The 19,813-nt window shown below is 36.4% G+C and overlaps 1 protein-coding gene across 1 annotated transcript; it reads right to left on the bottom strand.

The window, feature by feature from the left end:
* Positions 1 to 7,701: 7,701 nt before the first annotated feature.
* On the bottom strand, positions 7,702 to 10,115 carry LOC145571694 (putative protein phosphatase 2C 25). The gene is made up of 4 exons (XM_081630720.1): positions 9,623 to 10,115; positions 8,631 to 8,972; positions 8,341 to 8,520; positions 7,702 to 8,188 (listed from the first exon to the last, which is right to left on the bottom strand). Exons 1-4 carry the CDS (start codon positions 10,001 to 10,003, stop codon positions 8,024 to 8,026), a joined length of 1,068 nt encoding a protein of 355 aa, XP_081486846.1. The 5' UTR covers positions 10,004 to 10,115; the 3' UTR covers positions 7,702 to 8,023.
* Positions 10,116 to 19,813: the final 9,698 nt, after the last annotated feature.

Here is a 19,813-nt window from a genome sequence, read left to right as displayed (position 1 = left end):
CATCACTCAATCTAGATAGCTGTAATATACAATAACACTTTATATTTTATTTATTTAATTTATGTAATTTTAGGTAATATACTTGAATTGTACGGCATCTAATTGTTGAAATAATGATACAAATACAAGAGATTTAATTTGTGGAGTAGTGAAGTATATAAATTGTGTAAAATGGGGCCCAAAGATAAAATGTGAAGATGAGGAATAATGATATTAAAAAAATGTGATCTTTGAGATTCGATTCCTGGATCTGTGGGGACGAATTGAAAGTAGGCAACCAGCAGCCTCCACCATTTTCCATCTCACTTCTCTCTTTTTCTTTCCTTTTTTTTTTTTTTTTTTTTTTATTTTAATTTTTTTTTTATTATTATTAGATGTAAGCCCGTGCGATGCAAGGTTCTAGTAAATCATTTTATTTAATTTAAAATTTTGTAAATTTATGAAGATCATTAATTAAATATATGGATAAAATTCCTAATATCATAAGATAATTTTTTTTAATTTTAACCCTAAAGTTATCTTTTGTTGTTTTATTTATTTTATGTGGTGTTTGGATTTAAAATCCCAAACCTCATTCACTAATTTTGCTTATATGACAATTTAAATTTTTAATTCAAAAAAGAACTGACAAATCTCGTTTTTTTATTGATCAAAATAATTCTTTTGCCTATGCATTTATTTAATATACTCGTTCTGTTTAAAATGTGAGTCTCATTTATAATCATTTAACTATTAAAAATTATGGGGAATTAGTCATATGAGATATAGTTTTATTCTCGATTAGTATATTATTAAAATCAAACTTTTATAATATTTGTTAGGGAGAGATTAAAGATATTTGCGATCAAAAATTTACATCCATATATGTAAAAAAGATAATTTTTTTTTGAGAAGATAATTATTGGTTTTTAAAAATAATTTAAATTTTAACTATTCTCTATTCGTTGTTTTTACCTATGTGTCAAAATTCTTAAATCTTATTCGTCACTTTTGCTTAGGTGGCGAGTAGATTTTTTAATTCTAAAATAAATTATTAATCTAATTTTTCATTTGACAATATAATACATTTTCTTATGTGGCGCGCCAAATGCTCCCGAAAAATGTCTACTTTATTTATATATATATATATTAGATTATTATTATTATTTTAATAATTAAAATTACCACAATGTTGGTCATTTTTTAAAAATTTTATAATTAATTTTGTTTATGTGTGCTTGATCTACTCCGAATTATTTATACTTATTATATGCAATGGATGCATATACAATGATAAAAGCCATTAATTAACAATGTTTTTTTTTTCCCCTTGTATTCTTAATTACTAAAGCTTACTTTGTTAATTAGCTAAGTTATGGAGCACTAATTATGAGTTATGACACATTGATGACAGCATATTCCACAATAGCTGTACACTAAAATTGTGAATCTTGTTATTAATATGGACAGCAATATAGTGATCTCCTGGAACAAGTAAATTTCTAGTCTAACACGGTTAGCCTTGGTCATGTTTGACACTTGTAATTAAGGCCCTTACTGGATGAGCAAATCCAACATCAGTCCGATCCATTGGTAAGAAACTAAAAATTGCACCTTCCATCTTTCAGGTACTCCCTCTATCTCTTAATACAAAGCCTCTTTCGAGCATTTATTATTCACATAATAAAGATAAAAAGGCTTTTAATTTAGGGACGGAGGGAGTATTAAGTTTAATAATTAATAATATTAATAATAAAAAAGAAAAAAAAAATCTTACCGTCTATTCCGATCCCTACATTAAAAGGATGGAAAAAATAACACATTTACATGAATCTGATCCCATAAAAATGTTCTTCTTACGCCTTCATGTCTCACTATTTCAAAATGGTAGATGTATAGAGTATGCAAGGTTTGGTGTAACAATAAACACAAAATCAAAGCAAATGAACAACTAAAGTACTAAAATAATACAAGTAGTACAGTAGGTTAGTAGCTAGTAACTAAGTGAGAGTGACTCAAAACCAATAAACATGAGCAAAATATGGTCATTTGGTGGCTAAACATATTTGTTTAATTTTGATAGAGCCAAGGAGGCACTACCAATTTCATCACATGGGCTGCCAATGGACCAACTGAAAGTGAAGAGACCTTATACATGTGGGCCATTTATACATTGAACACTTCCTTAGCATAATGACCTTACTTGTCCTTAAATTTCATGTTCTATATTTATACTTGACCCTTCAAAACTTTAAAACTTAAAAAGTATTTTCATAAACCGTTTACATTAAAATACATTGAAATTAATGACGATGAAATCGATACATTATATTTTTATATTGGTATTTAATAGTTGTACTAATAATAACACTACTCGAATTATTTTATTGATATAACTTGCATACAATACATACGTATGTTTGTGTGCTATATTTTTTTAAATTAAAGGGAATTATGTAAAAACACTATGACAATTCGGTGAAAGTTTACTCACTACATACGAAGTAGTATATTAATATTAGGGATAATAAACTCGATATTGAGTTTACGAGCGAGTAATGACTAACTAACGAGGGTTGATGAGTTGTTCCTCTTACTTGTACTCATTCCCCACCCAACAGACTCAATTTCATCTTGAAAAAATCAGAGTAGAAGTACCACTCTAATCTAAAGAAAGTAATCATCATATCAATTACGTTAATCATTATATGTTAATATAAAAAGAAAGTTGCTTAACTAATTAAATTATTAGAAAAGGTCAATAAAAACAACTAACCACCAAACATGCAAAAGAGGACGAAAGGTGAGGAATCCTTATTAACTTCCATTAACAGTGCGGTTGATATGGTCTACTATAAGATTGGTTAAGGTCAACTTTGACTTTTATTATTTAATTATTTATTTTGACTTTTGAGTTTTATTAAATTGTTTTTCAAAATAAAGTAACTTTGAATTATTGGGTATGTATAGCTTACCTTATCTTCCTACTCTTATCTCGATAATAATAGCTTCTCATTGGCCATTGAGTTGTTAATCAATTCTTTATATCGACCTTTTTTGTGTTTGACTTCTCAAAATTTCAGTTATTAACTTATTATTATGCATTTCTACAAGTTAGCACATGCCCCATCTATCTTTACTTTTGATATAAGTGTCAATTATTCTAATCCTATGTCTTGTAAAGATTATTGTCTCATTTTAATACGAAAAATTAAATATCAAAAAAATTTAAATAGATTATTAATGAATAGATGGAGAGAATAATTTAAGTATGAGTTTGACGTTATAAGTACGTAACATTGACAAATGACAACTATCTCCAAGTTTGTAGTTAATTTTCGGTCTTTATGTTCGTTCTAGAAGTTGAAGGCTATTATTATGAAAGGGGACAAAGTTGTTGGCAAATTTATTGAGAAAAACTAAAATAAAATGTGACCTATTATTTGTGATACAAAAAGGTTGTAATAGATAACACATAGACCTACATGATCTTTCAAAAAAATTGGAAAAAAATAAAATAAATCTACCTCAGGCAAATAACAAGCATATAGGCAGGACTCGCAGGAGAAGTAAAAATCTAGTAATCTACCGAGTATTTCATTTTTTTCTTCTAATTAACAAGAGTATAAATCAAATACAAATCAAATACAGTATTTAAGATTTTCAAACACATACTCCCTCCATTCCAGTAATATTATAACAACTAGACTTTTACACTATTCATCACACTTGTTTGACCAGGCCACATATTATGATTTATGTAAAGTAAAATATAGTCATGTGGGGTCTTGTTAGATTCGTCTTATAAAATACTTTTACAATATCAACTTATTATAATTTTTTTTTATATATAATATAGATATTTAACATATAAAATGTATTTTAAGATGCATAATTTCATTCTTATTGCATATTTGTGGAACAAAGAAAGTATTATATTATTAAAAAAAAAAGAAAATATAACTTGTGATCCTTGCAACGCAATTCATAATCAATTCATCAACAAACCCGTTAGTTGGTTTGGTATGAATGTGTTAACGAATGTCTAAAACTTAATTTATTTAATTTGTATCCGTTGATTTATTGCACCAAACTTATTTACTTATTGTTAAACTTGTATTTAGAATTCAGTCATCAGTCAAATTATGACTATGCCCTCTATTAACGCTTTCACACTTTTGAAGGACACCTCACACCATGACACCATAATTTTAAGTTAATACGTAATCAAGTTTAAATTTACATTATTGATTTAATAATAAAGGGCAAAATATAAAAGATTTAGTCAATGTATACAAACTGTCCCATTTTAAAGGTACCTGTGTGGTAACTATTCTAGCGTTAAGTTAAATGTATATATTGTTCATTTTACTTTGTAAGTTATTTATCATTTACTTTGACAAAATCACAAAACAATCAAGATAAATAATATGACAATTTAATTATTTAATACAATTAGCTAATTATAAATATAAAAAATCAGATCAATCTTCTATTCTTCTCTATAAAATTAGAATGATTTTTGCAATTTGATACATACATACTATAAATATACGTGCGTTAGGGACACATCACGTGTAGAACAATCATCAAGTACAATATATTACAAAGTCAAATTGACTGCCCACTCTAATGTGTACACATACGTATGGTACTTCTATAATTCTATGAATAATTTCGCATGTGTTGTTTATATTTCTCATAATGTTTTTAGAGACAAAAAAAAAAAAAGCGTTTACGAGTTAAAGAAGTTGACCTGATAATACTTCATATCATACCAATTATTGTGCACCAAATAAATGGTTTTCCCTTGAGAACAGCTAACCTAAAATTTCCAGAAACATCTAAAAGGGTGATGTGAACATCATCATAATCTTCAACAACATTTTGGAATAATAAACGTGTACACCGTAACATCTTTACTCCTCTAAGAAGATAAGCTACTGTATTATGTCATGTATTGCACCAATGATGACATTGATGACACTTGTTGTAATTTCATTAGTGTATAATTAAATTTTCTTATTTATGACACTTGTTGCAATTTCACTACCGCATGTGTCTTAATGTCTAGAGAAAAAATAGAACTTTCCAAATATCTGGAAGCTAGATTGAGAAATTAGTTTAACACTTTAACTTACTTATTATGGAATTTTAATAAATTATTAATATTTTAACTACTCATATGGGAATAATTATAATGTTATTAATTTAGAATTCTAGGCTGAATAAAAAAAGATAAAGGACAAATCAAAGCTAATATTACGTACTCCGTATATAGTTGATATGTTTTTGAGATGAAAAAAAAATTGAAATTTGTGCCGAGGATAGGATAGACGGAAAATGTTACTATGTGTATATTCGTGCTCTATAGAGTATTCCGTAATTCTTATTGTCGGCCTAAAGAGTACTCTAAGCTATTGGCTTCATAGTAATTCCAACACGTTTATAATAAGATTTCTTTCTTAAGCATATAAGACAATAGGAGAAGTAGTCAACTTGAATTATGCGTTGTAAAGTAAGATGTAGATTTTACACTTGGTAGAGCTTGTGACGTTCTTTTTTTAAACTCCTTCTCAAAGATGACCAGCCCTTAAAATGTACTCGTAGTCTGCGCTAAGGTTTTGCGACAGAATATTTAGTAAAATTTGCTATAGTAGACCCTCAAATAGTAGTTCTGTTGGAAATCAAGTAAAGCAACTTATATTCAGCTGTTGATAATAGGTTCAATTGGTTCATGACTTCATTCTAACCAACACTCTACTGTGTTCGATGACTCAAACTCGTATCATACGCTATTCAACGCAACTTTCCCTCGTGTACAACTAACTGAGAAAAACCATTCAGCTTAAAGAGGTAGTACCAAAGACTCAGCTCAGATCACTAAAGCCTAAGCCATGTATCTATCAGACTATCAGTTATGTACTTACATGATGTAACAAATAATCGCCTACTAAAGACCTTAGAAGCTTGACTGTTATATCATCAAACTCGGCCCTGCCCTGCAACTCAGCTACACCAATGCCTTGCAGAAGTAAGTTCTCATCGAAATCATCAACAACAGCTAAATCTGTTTTGATAATTAGGGAGGTCAATCTTAGACAACTTGCAGATATTTTGACAGAAAAATGTATGTAGACATGAATACATAAGTAACAAATAGAACATCATTAATTTGAAACATATACTTTGATAGAAGTGACTAAACTCTGGAAGACTTGACAATTACATAGTTTGGACATAAGTTCCTTGATAATAGATTCACCCATTTCTAAACAAACGAGGATACAGCAATCAAGGATTTATGTCCGAAAAGCTTCCTTAGGGGATTGAGTGATTGACCACCATTAGCTTCAAATTTCATACTACCAGCAAAGTATCAACACTAACACAGTAACACTTGGTTTTGGATGAAAGTTGTCACCAACAATTAAAGTCTACTCGATAATAAGAGAGCATACTATAGGCACAGAAATCAGAAATTTTGATAGAGTTAACGAACCATCTTCTGTTAGCATCACTGGATCATCTGAATCAATCTCATACATTACAGTCTGATATTATCTATTATCATAAGTTGAGTACTCAAGGCTGCTATACTAAAGCGACAAGGCTTCCATAACATTTGATGGACAAGTTCAAAGCAATATCAATCCTATTGTGCAAAACTTACAATTCAGCTTGTGTGGTGCAGCACACCTATGCTATCCTCGAGCAAGATAGCGTATACGGAGTACAATTATACACTTAAAGAAAACACGGGATTACTGATATACAATTGTCATATCAGTGCTTAATGTCCTCAACACCCTTAAGAATTAAGAAAAGTATAATGCCAAAATAATTTGAACTATATAATTTATACACACAGGACAAGGAAAATTAACCTCTAGTTAATCAAAACATGCCTCTAACAAAGACAGAGACACACTCTTATAGCCATCTACAGCGTGCTTGGGATTAGAGTAAAAAAAAGGGCAGAGAGAGAGTTACCATTTGAGTTTTAGCTAGCTCTTTGGTCCAGCGCTCTGTAATGCACAATCCCACTTCACTCGTGCTCAGATCAACCCATATTCGTCCACAATGAAAGTGCTTTATCTTATATCGTTAATATTCATTATCCATGTTGATTCTACCAATTTGGCTCACTTACTGCAGGGTTAGTAGCATCAACATTCAACATAGACATACATATTAAGTGGGGACGATTCAAGAAATCAAAACTTTATCTGGACCTTCATCACTCGTGCATTGCTCTCAAAGTCAGTACAGCAGGTGTCCAAGGAGCGCATAAAATTGCCAGAACCTGGTTCTCCTCTTTTATTGCTTTTGATTTTTCTTATACCAGCTTATAATTTCAGATCTTGCAGAATAATATTCCCTTGCATAAATTTGCTCACAACAAGCCTATATTTGATTGGGAGCTTAATAATACAGGTAAGCTGTCAAAATATACACTCCTTATTAAAGAAACACATTGCAGGGTAAGAAAAACATGGAAGTACAATGCAGAGTGTTCTCTTTTCAACACCGAGAAATACCTCGGGATTTTATGGTACAATCCATCATACTAGAGTAGTAAGCCTCGATTTGGCATACGAATATTGCTGAGAAATATAGATAAGTCATCGCCGTGCATGGATGGAAGGTAATACAATGACAATATATATTGACAGAACATAATAAAAGATAGTTCAGGAGAAGCAGAATTTTGTATTTGTCAAAAGAATCTGTTAGTGCAACTTTATTGAGTTGTTATTACAATGAATTATGCAAAGAATATGGTCATTTATGCCTACATCTGGAAGGGCATGAATTCCCCTAAAGAATAGTACTGTAATTAGATTAACTATGAACTTCCTACCTACTAATCACTTATAAAAGCATTATCTATATCATCTCAACTGAGAAACAGATTGCGAAATGTCGCTACAAAGCTATACATACTACAAGTCTACAAGCAATGTATAATCCAGCTATTTGTATCTCAACTTTGTTATAGAGTTTGCTTGCCTCGTCATTCTAGTCAGGGTGAGCTAGTGAGCTACTTCCTGTATTGCGGCAATTGGATTATCATTACGCTAATGTCATCTAAAGAGCCTCGCAATACAGATAACTCAATCAGTTTCTTACAAGCTGCTAGTGGCTGAATTTTGTCACTTGCAGTGCACAAAGGTCGGGCAAGATCTACAGCTTCTTGATTAGTAACCTGTACCAATTGAATAAAGAACGAGATATTAGTAAATAAAACAACAATAGTTCTCGATGCCAGATAAATTATCAAAAAAGAACCAGCCTGATTGATTGACAATGCAATAGTTGACAATCCTTGACATGAGTAATAAGTTTGAGACGCAGTACCTTATCCCATAAACCGTCGGATGCTAGGATCAAGAACTCATCATCGGATTTGATTTTGAGAACCTTTGTTTCAGGTTCAGCAATCACCCACTGCTTGAGCTGCCTGTCTCCGATTCCTCTAGACACGGCAAGGGATCCTTGGATTCTCCAAACACCATTGTAAGAATCAATGTATCCACCCTATCAAACCCAATCAATTTCACATCCATAAGTCAATTATTCACATAAAGTTTAGTGCCAAGGAGAAAAATTCAAGCAAAGCAATGATTGAATGGATTAAGAATTCTTACCAAGGCTTCAATTCTATCCTTCTCGTCTTGCCTCGAGGGTCTATGGTCAGTAGTGAGCGCCTCGGCCACACCACCCCGGCTTAAGACAGCCCGACAATCACCAGCATTAGACACAATAAGGTCACCCTTGGTGATCAAGGCTGTAACACAGCACGAACCACCGAGTAATTCTTGTTCCAAAAAGTCGGAATCTGTTTTCAAGTAGCCGTGTTTAACAGCCTCCTCAACGGTATTCTCCTCGTCCTTCGTAACTACTTCTGCCATAATATTTTTGTTTAGGTTTTCTGCTACATATTCAGCAGCTTTAACACCACCATGACCATCAAATACACCAAAGAATGCCTACACAACACATAAAATGCAGCAAAACATGTCAGATTTCACTCAATTACTAATTCAAGTGCTTAATAATAAGCTATATCCAAATAACTAGCTTAACATCCATCTAAAAGATTACAATCCACAATAATTATTAAGGTACTGTATTTTACTTTTCTAAGAATCATTAATTCAAGACATCAATTTATGTTCATAAACCATCAAAATTTTCATAAATTCCTATTTTCCTTAATTTATCATCAAAATTACAAATTGAGTTTTCCTTCTATATTTTTCCTCGAACACTTTCCCAAATTTCAAACACCCAAAATTCAGAAAGTCACAAACTTTCATACGTTTAATGAATATTCATACGTTTAATGAATAAACATCCAAAATTTCAGTGGTTTCAACCCAAATTCATTCATAAACCCAGATTTCAATTAAGTTCCACAATACCAAGAAAATTAAAATACTTTGAGCATACAAGTCCAAAAATCAAAATTTTCCACCCAAAATCATGTAAACCCAGTTTTCCCCAATTAAGTTCCATGATAAAGCACTTCATATCAATTAATCATTATTTAAAAAAAAAAAAAAAAAAAATCAAACCAAAATCATCAAAATCCCAATTAATCCCAAAAAAAATCCCACAAATTAAATCAAATAATTACCTGTTTAGAATCACCCTGAATATCAAGCACAGCAGAAAATCGATCCTCCATAACAGCTCTCCTACCTTTCTTACAACAAACAGAGTAAAACCCATCAAAATCATCTTCGACCATTGATTCCTGCACAGGTCTCGGCGTTGCCGGAGCTCCAAAACCCATATTCATCATCGGAATATCCAATCTCGCCGGCCTTTTTCTCTTCATAACCGCCGTCGCCGGCGAAGATCCCGACGTCGACGCCGCCCCATCTCCGCCGTAACTCTGCCGGAAACTGTTCGATGATGGAGAAACACGAGATCGAGGAGAAAGTGTTGAACTTGAGAAGATTGATTTGTGATGAGATGGTGAAAAAACAGGGGAATTTGACACTACTACTGACATTATTGATTTTATTATTTTTTTTGGGAAATTGGGGTTTTAATTTTTTTTGTTGTTTTAATGATAATACTCCAATAATGTTGTAAAATTGTTGTTGTTTGAGAGAGAAAATGAATGTAATTGTTGTGTGAGAAAAAGAAGTGAGAGAATTAAGGGTGTATTTAAGGGAAAGAAGAATAGAGGAAGTCAATAGTGGGGTCAAGTTGTAATTGTGTCCGTGTTGATGGTGTGTTTTAAGATGCTGATTTTGAAATTTTGACCAAAATTTATTGATTGATTAATTTAATATCAACACCTATTTTGTTTGGGTGTATGAAGTTTCCTCTATTTGTTCTTGGATATATGACTTATAACTTAGGAAAGTGTATAATGGGGTTTAAGGATTAAGAAAAAGATTGATATTTTGTGAAGTGTATCTTTGGTAATTGACTTGTATGATGATGAGGAATGGTAGTACTCGTAGTATTTAACATTATATTGTGGATGGTGTTTTGAAAGTGTGAACACGATCATCTTTATATCGAGATGGATTTAGTAAGATTTAATAAATTTTTTAATGTTGTATATGTCTCAACTAAATTAATTGGACAACTTTTCAAGTTGTTTGCATTTGAAGTGTATTTTATAAATTGTTTTATTGTTAAGTGTGTTCGATTTTCAATATCATTATAAATTGCTTTATCACAAACTCTTTTCTCTGCTTGCATATTCTACATTTCGAATTGCCTTATGTCATTGTATGATTCCTTTTACTTTTACATTTATAAATTATTTATGAAATAGCAAATAATTTCATATCATGTTAGATTTGAGATTTGGTAGAAGAAACATACCATGAAAACATGATAGTTTTAAGAGATTAGTTTCAACAATCCTATGTTACATGAAATGTTAAACTTCATTAAGAATCACACTTGGATACAAATATTCGTACAACTTTGCAAATTGTCCTTCTATTAAGTGGCAAATAACCAGCATCAATGTTTAAATTATCTTCAATAATCACAATAGGGCCTGTTCACATTTACTTAATTTCAGTTCAGTTCAACTCCAATCAGTTCATTTCAGTTCAATTCAATTCAGTTCAGCTCCAATCAGTTCAATTCAGTTCAGCTCCTAATTTCCCTCTCTCATAAAATATTCAGTTCAGTTCAACTCTAATCAGTCCAGTTTAGTTCACTTCAACTCAGTTCAGTAAATGTGAACAAGTCCTAAATCGACAATTACTAATTAATCTCATTTTATATATTGGAACTAAAAATCCCTAAAATTACAGCCGAATATTGATTGTTGCCTTCAAAATAATTTAATCAAACAAAGCCAATTTGTCATAAACAAACATAAAATAAGGTAGCAACAAAAATAAGGTAGTTAAATGACAACATTTTGAAAGCAACGGCTAAAATAGAGGGTCAAACACGTTAAATAGTGTAGTGAACACACATCCTAGGAAACTAAAGTCTTAAAGAAAGGGTGAAGATATACAATACGAGTAAGAATAATAATACTTGTAGTAGGAGAGAGAATATAAACAAATTATTGATTGTTTGCTTGCAAAAACCTGTTGTCAAATTTGTGTTTTTTGTTTTATTAGATTCCTCCATGATTATGATTGGACTAAATCCTAAATCCTAGAAATTGCTACGAACTTACCGTTATAAATTCAGGACTTTGCCTAAGCTTTTGTCATTTTGTGTTGTCCTTTTTGGGTTGATATTTTATTGACCGTTGCGTTTACATCTCTACAAATTTGTCTTTGTATATGGGCTTAACCCCTAACACGGGATTAGTTGATTTAACTAGGACTTTGGAGACTAATTATTTGAAGAATGGTAAACGAGTGAATTTGTAATGACTAAGATACAAGTAATATGGTTAGAATTATTTGGATTTATAGTTCAATATTTGGATTTCAGTTTCAAACATAAGGTAACCTTCATTCATTAATACAAGTTAGGGTCTATTCAGGTTAGTTTTCATTTCAATTCATCTCCAATCAGTTTAATTCAGTTCAGCTCCTAATTTCCTTCTCTTATAAATAATTCATTTCACCTCTATTTTTAGTTCAATCCAGCTCCAATCAGTTCAGTAAAGTAAATCAGAACATACCCTTAAGTTTAGTTCTCTTCAACTTAAGCTCAGTTAAGTTCGGCTTCTAATTTCCTTCTCTCATAAACAATTCAATTCAGTTTAGCTCGGTTCAGTAAATCAGAACAAGCCCTTAGAGACTCAATAGAAAATAGACTTTTCACTTTATTTTTTATAAATAAAATGGGTCATGCAGGTGACAATTAAGCCTAATTTGATAATGGCCTTGTTTGGTAAAGAGTTTTTTTAAAGAGTTTTTAGCTTATTTTTCTCAATTAGATGTTTAACCAATTAAAAAAAAAGCAAACTTGGGTGTTGGCAAATAGCTTATTAAAAGAGCTTTTGGGCTAAAAAAAAACTCTTTTAGAAAAAAACTCATTATAAGAGCTTTTTAAAATTAACTAATTGAACAATTAGCCTTTTATCTTTTAAATACACTAAAACAGTTAACAATTAACAGCTATTTACCAAACACTTTTACACAATTAGCTAATTATAACCAGCTAGTCAGACCAGCTAATATAATAAGTTATATCAATTAGCTACCAGCTAATTACCAAATAGGGTCATTATAGTAATTAACTAGACCTAATTAAATAGACAACCCAGTAAGAATTTTGGAATAATGATTGTTTCAGGTAAAACAATGGGACCTTTCCGAAGGTCCTGAGGAGTGGTGAAAATTGGGCTCGGTCCGAATGATGCTGGGCCGAGGGTTTCCTGCACAGCAAACACACGTAAACTGGCCTCGGGGGTTGTGCCGAGGAAGGCCCCTCCGATGCCGAAGTCAGTACAATGTGTAGGGAAATAGCTATGCAAGAGAATTAATTGCTTGAGGCTATATGTGTATATATGTAAAATGGCGGAATTGATGCCTTTTATACCTTTGCACATATTGGAAGAGTGGGCCTAAGCCCAATTGACTTGCCACGTTTGACTGACCTTGACTTTAGCACAAATGGAGAGTTGAACCTTGACCTTGGGCTTTTAATTGGATCATTTATGGACTGGGCCCAATTGGACTAAATTGGACCCAAACAACTTGCCCCCCAGACCCGATTTGGAAGGATGACGGGTCGGGTTTAATTAATCCAGAAAAAAGGAGGGAAGTAAATGATTTAATTAATCCAAATAATTTGAATTTAAACCGCAATTAATGAAGTAACTACCGTTGAACGGATAATTGAGGAAGATGGACGGATAATGGGTAGTTAATTAGGAGGGAATGTGTTTAACGGTTACTTAATGAGGGATTTAAGAGAAAATTAAAGCGCGGACTCCCAAAATTCCCATTTCTGGAAATAAAACGAACGGGGCGCACTATTTCTCCCCATTTCTTCACAAACACGAACTCGAACTCGCGAAGAACCCTAGAACCCGCATCAAAACTTCACTGGTTCCCCGAGAATTGAGCTTTGAAACTGGAATTCGTCTCTCCGAACTTGTAGATCGACAAATTCTGCCTTAGATTAAGGTAATTTTCCTTGATTTTTGTTTGATTTTCTTAGAATTTGAACACATCCCCCTTTTCTCGACTTTTCTCTTCGAAAATCCGACAATGGTGAGAGGTGTGAGAGGTAGATCACGCCAGCCACGGCGAGCGCGACAAATTCAGGATCCGAGGGACCGGATTGAAACATGGAATGAGGAAAGGGCAAGACCTGACCATGCTGAGGGGATTAGAGCAACCCCGATTTCTTCGGCGCCTCCTGAGGGAGCGGAGGAGCCGAACGTCTCTAGGCAGGATGAAGAAGTCCCTGCCATGCTTTGGGATATACTCCCTGGCTTTGAGGAGTGGGAGAACCCCGAAGTGATCTCGGCGATGATGAGGAACAGGCCTTACTTTTGGTGGGTTAGGCACGCCGAAGTGTATCGGTTCGCCGAACAAATTGAGTTGCACTACGACATTCTTGAAGCCGATGGATACTGGTGCCGAATGCCTACGGCATCAGACAGGATTCATCGTCCACCCCCTGGGTATGTGGGGGTGTACACAAGGCAGCTTCAGTACGGGCTGCGTTTCCCTTTGGACGAGTTCATCAGAGACCTTCTGATTCACTACAGGATTTCTCTGTGCCAATTGACCCCTGTCAGCATCCGAAGGGTGATGACTTACTTATGGGTTTGTAAGTTCTTCAGATACACGCCGAACCTGCACTGCTTTAAAAAGCTCCATCAGCTGGTGCCGAATACTCAAAGCAGGTATGGCGAGCATGGTGCTGGGTGGTATCGGATCGAGTCCCACCCCCAGTACCTAACAATGTGGCCGAATGACTCTTCAGACAAGGACTGGAGAGGGCAATGGATTTGGGTTAGGGCACCCACAGATCCAGGCCACCCCTTCGTCTTTAGCGCTCCTAGGTATCTCTCCGAGCCTGACCCAGACATGTCGAGTCTGGGCCCTTTGGAAAATGATGGCCGAAGAGAATTTCATCCCAATCAGGCCAACATCTTCGGGAAGAGGGATAACCCTGGAGGGGTCGGCCGAATGAGATTTGTCCCGGAGACTAGGCTCCCGGACAACCACTATGTCTTCCAAGAGAATATGCTTGCTGCTGTCGGCCTCAGCCGAAAGTTTAGAGACGGTAAGATCCTTCGGCTGGGGCCGAGGCCTATTCCTTTCTCTTTTTCTGTTTTTGATTTGCACTTTTTTTTTGGAGTTGTTCAGCATTTTTATTTTGCTGAACTAACTTCTGCTCATTTGAGTGTTCAGAACTGAACGAGGCCACCGCAAGAGTCAACTATAGGCGTCTCGGCGTCAACGTTGAGAGGACCATCACCAACTCGGTTCCTCCCATCACTGATTCGAAAGACAGGGAGGCGCACCTGGACCATTCTCACCTCCAGATTGAGGCCGCTGCACTCTATCAGAGGCAGAAACCCTGGTGGAAGAAGCGTGACCCTTGGTATCGCTTACTTCCCGAAGAGGAGGAGGCTGATCGGACAGCTGAAGAGGTTGCCCGTGCCATTGAATCCTGCGAAGGAGGCGAGGGGACCTCCAAGGCTGCTGAAGACGAAGCAGCTGCCAGAGCCGAGGCAGAAGACGAGGCCTTGGTAGGTTTTTTTTTTTTTTTTTTTTTTTTGCTTTTAACTTTTCAGCTTCCTTCTAACTCAATCCTTTCTTGCCCGCCCAATTCTGCAGCCTGGAGGAGGCAGAAAGAGAGAGGGCAAAACTCCAGCCCGTCCCGAATACCTTTCGGACAGTGAATCCTTGGACTCGGAGGACATGGATGATCAACCTCTCGTCCGCCGAAAGAGAAGAAGGACGGGTCCTGCTGTCGTGGGTCCCGGTGACTTCGAGCTGAGGCCTATGCCGGGGGTTGTTATTAGGGACCCTGCCCCTGGCTGAGGCGGGGCTCAAGGTGTAAGAAGCTCAAGGGGTCCTCCACCCCCAGTTCATCCACCACCGAGAGTCCCATCTCCACCAAAAACTCCCCCTCCAGAAACACGAGAGATGGAGGTGGATCAAAGGACTCCTGAGCCGAAGGAGGCGGTTCAGGGGGAGGTGCTGAATCGGGAGAGCGCTTTCGAGCTCTCCACTGAGAAGGAGCCAGCTACTACAGGGGTAGCTGAAGAGACAGTGGCAGCCGAGAACATGACAAATGTTGTCACTGCTGAAGGATTTGCTGCGGAGATTCAGCAAGCTCCTGACGCTCTCCTAACGCCGCCAGAGGAACATCCAGTGGTTGAAATAGTCAACCTGGATGAATCTGCTGAAGAGACGGAGGACCAGAATGCTGAGGTGCCTTCGTCTTCAATTCCCTCCTTTCAGACATTCAGGTCTGAAGAAATGGGATTCTCGGCCCCCCGCATCCCAATTCCCGAGCACATCTGGGACATCATTTGGGGCCAGAACAGAGAGGGAGCTGCTGCCTACTTCGGCAATTTTGCCGGCATGTGTGAAGTAGATAGAGCAAGGTTGTGGTCGCTGAAGGCCACTGCTGGGATGGGAGAATCCAACAGAAGGGTTCCTGACCCTGCTAAATCCAACCAACTGCTGATGATGCAGGTAAATTTCTCTGTCTTGCCTTTACTTTCTTCTCTCTCTCTCTTTTTTTTTTTACTGACTTGTGCCTCTATTTTCGGTGAGCCGCTGAACGTCCCTCTTTATTTTCGGCTCAGGAAGATCGAGCGCTGCCTGGACTTTGGCGGGATTGGCATCAATCCCCCTTTTACTGACCATGAACCCAAGGAATTTCCCTGACTTCACACCGAAGACACACTTCTTCGGATTCAGCTTCATTTGATGTTTCTTAAGGTGGCGAAGGTTTCGGCCATGTCCTTAACATGGTCCTCATCTTTTTTGCTTTTGACGATTGTATCGTCAACGTAAACCTCCATGTTTCGGCCTTTTTGATCGGCAAAAACCTGATCCACCAGCCTTTGATAAGTTGCCCCCGCATTTTTCAATCCGAAGGGCATCATTTTGTAATTGTACACCCCGGCGTTTGTCACGAATGCCGTTTTTGCTCGGTTGTTAGGGTGCATGAAGATCTGATGGTACCCCGAGAATGCATCCATGAAACTAAGCAAGGCATGGCCACTTGTCGAGTCGACTAGCTGATCGATCCTCGGCAAGGGATAAAAATCCTTCGGACAAGCCTTATTTAGGTCCGTGAAGTCAACGCACATTCTCCAGGCGCCATTGGCCTTCTGAACCATCACCACATTTGCTAGCCATTCTGGATACTGACAGGGTTCGATGAAGCCTGCATCCAGCAGCTTTTTGACTTCCGCTGCGATGTCTCGGTTCTTATTTGCGGAGTAATTGCGCTTCTTTTGTTTAACTGGCCGACACGCTGGGTCGACGTTAAGCTTATGAGAGATGAGGTCTGGACTTATCCCGGGCATGTCAGCTGCCGAGAAAGCAAACACATCTCGGTTGTCCCGAAGGAGTTGGATAAGTTCAACGCGGGTGTTCGGATCGAGATCCATCCCGATTGTAGCACATTTTCCGGCATCCCCTTCAGTCAACTCAATAGTTTCAGTCTGCTGGTCCAGCTCCATTGTTGTTGGGCTGGACTCTTCACAATCTGGCTTGCTGTCTATGTCAGCAGGCATCCCAGACTTTTTCTTCTTCGGCTGGCCCTCTGAGTCTTTCGGCTCAGATGAAAAGCTAGCCTTTTCTTTTTCTGGCCCTTTTTCTTTGGGCACAGACCCTTGGGCCGAAGCACTTAGGCCTTTCGGCTTCTTCGCACTTGGCTCTCTTTCTTTCTCCTCCTCATCCTCATCGTCGTCCTCCGAACGACTAGTGGGTGGCTTGAGGTAGTTGCACCTTTGGGCTTCCTTTTGGCTGCCCTCAATCCTTTCGGGGTTGCCGGCGTCTGAAACGTAAATCATCAGCTGATGATATGTTGAGACTACCCCTTGGATCTCGTGAATGATGGGTCTCCCCATGATCACATTGTACACTGAAGGAGCATCGATGACCAAAAATTCAGTCATGACGTTCCTAGCTGATTCGTCGCAGCCGATGGTGACAGGAAGGGTCACCTTCCCATCTGGGTAAGTTGAAGCGCCATTAAATCCGGATACCGGGTAGGGTACCGGCGTGAGGTGCTTGGGCTTCAGCTTGATTTGATTGTAGGCCTTTCGGAACAAAATATTTGCTCCGCTACCACCGTCAACCAGAACTTTGCTGACGTCGTGGTTGGCCATCGTGGCGATGATCACCAACGGGTCCTCGTGAGGGTACGTCACCCCCCGGCAGTCAGCGGAAGTGAACGTCATGTTCGGCACCGGTGACTGGGGTGGCCGAATATCAGAATGATTCACCTGATGGGTCAGTGCCCTAAGGTGACGCTTGTGCTCCCTCCGAGAGCATACTCCTCCCGAGATAGCATGAATTGGAGGGAATTTTCCCTCCGCAGTTTTGTTGTTCTTTCGGGGGAAGTCAATTTCCTGCCGAGAATCCTTTTCGGATTTCTCAGCCTCTTTTTTCTCGCGGTGATCCGCGATATATTCTTTCAAATACCCCTTTCGGGTAAAACAATGGGACCTTTCCGAAGGTCCTGAGAAGTGGTGAAGATTGGGCTCGGTCCGAATGATGTTGGGTCGAGGGTTTCCTGCACAGCAAACACACGTAAACTGGCCTAAGGGGTTGCGCCGAGGAAGGCCCCTCCGATGTTGAAGTCAGTACAATGTGTAGGGAAATACCTATGCAAGAGAATTAATTGCTTGAGGCTATATGTGTATATATGTAAAATGGTAGAATTGATGGCTTTTATACCTTTGCACATATTGGAAGAGTGGGCCTAAGCCCAATTGACTTGCCACGTTTGATTGACCTTGACTTTAGCACAAATAGAGAGTTGAACCTTGACCTTGGGCTTTTAATTGGATCATTTATGGACTGGGCCCAATTGGACTAAATTGGACCCAAACAATGATTTAAGGTTCAAATGTATGTTAGGTCAAGTCAAACACTAATAATTATCTATAATCATAGATTTCTAATCTGATGAAATACAATTATATAACTAACTAAAGTGTACAAATTGTATTTGACATAATAAGACTTAGTACTCCGTACTTGGTAGCTAAGGTCTTATTGCATCGGAAATTTCTTGGTTATAAGCATGTCAGCTGTTAAGTACTTAAGCATCAAATGGATTTGGATTAAAGTCATAAAATGTATCAATTTGTTCAACTCAACATTAAAATAAAACATTGGGCCGCAAAATCTTTTATGGCTCCATCAATTATTTGAGAATTATTTTTTTAAAGTTGTTAGAGACCTTAGTTCAGGCCCATCTTCACCAACATTTGCAAAACTAATAATTTTTGGACTTTACCGAGCCGATGTAGTAGTCAAGTATTCCCATTGTCATTACGGCCTCTCTTTAATTTATTTTCAGTTCAGCTCTAATAAGTTCAATTCAGTTCTGAATTTCCTTCTCTCATAAAATATTCACTTAGTTTAGCTCCAATAAATTTAGTCCTAATAGCACAAGTTTACTAGAAAAAAGTGATTTTACTCCACAAGGCTAGCCAAGCCCACAAGGCTTCAATTTGCTTCAATGTCGCACCACCACAATGTTTGGATTCTTCATTTTCATAAGGAGAATTTTATATAGAAATTACTCAAGGTGAGTTCTTCGGTCAAGGTTACTTTATCATATGCTCATACATATCCCCTTTTCATAAAGATGCTCATAAGTCGGACATAATCAGTGGTTTTGGGCCTTTGGCCATTTTCCACTTGGGCAAAGAAGTGAAGAACTCAATTCTCTAGCCATATTATTTACGTATATAAGATTAATAAAAATAAATTAGTAATGAATTAAGATTAACATTCTTTTTCTTTAATGTTGAAATGATCAAAGTGACCAATCGTTTTTCGCTAAGATGGGTAACACAATCCGAATGTATACGGGCCAAAACCTATGTTTCTAATTAGCCTCATCATGAGACCTTTAAAAAAGGCCCAAATTCATTTAACAATTTTTTTTTATATATACAAATTCATTTATCATTTTTTTTATTATTATTTAATTTGAAAAGTTCATTTATTTTAGCTAAATCTATCATTAATGATTAGACAAAAGCTAACGCCCAGGGCATCATATAAACTAGTTATTTTTTTTAATTTTTTTTACAAGAGATTAGCTAGTTAAAAAGTAAAGGATTTAAAAATTAATATTAATTACACCAATTAACATATTTGTCATACTTTTACAAATTAAGGACATTCATTAGCCAGATCCAAATATAAATTGGTAAAAA

The sequence above is a fragment of the Chenopodium album genome, chromosome 12 (assembly GCF_948465745.1).
Source record: "Chenopodium album chromosome 12, dcCheAlbu1.1, whole genome shotgun sequence".
NCBI classification, from domain to species: Eukaryota; Viridiplantae; Streptophyta; class Magnoliopsida; order Caryophyllales; family Amaranthaceae; genus Chenopodium; species Chenopodium album.
Note: the sequence above shows the minus strand (reverse complement) of the source record. Positions and strands in the feature narration are given on the sequence as shown.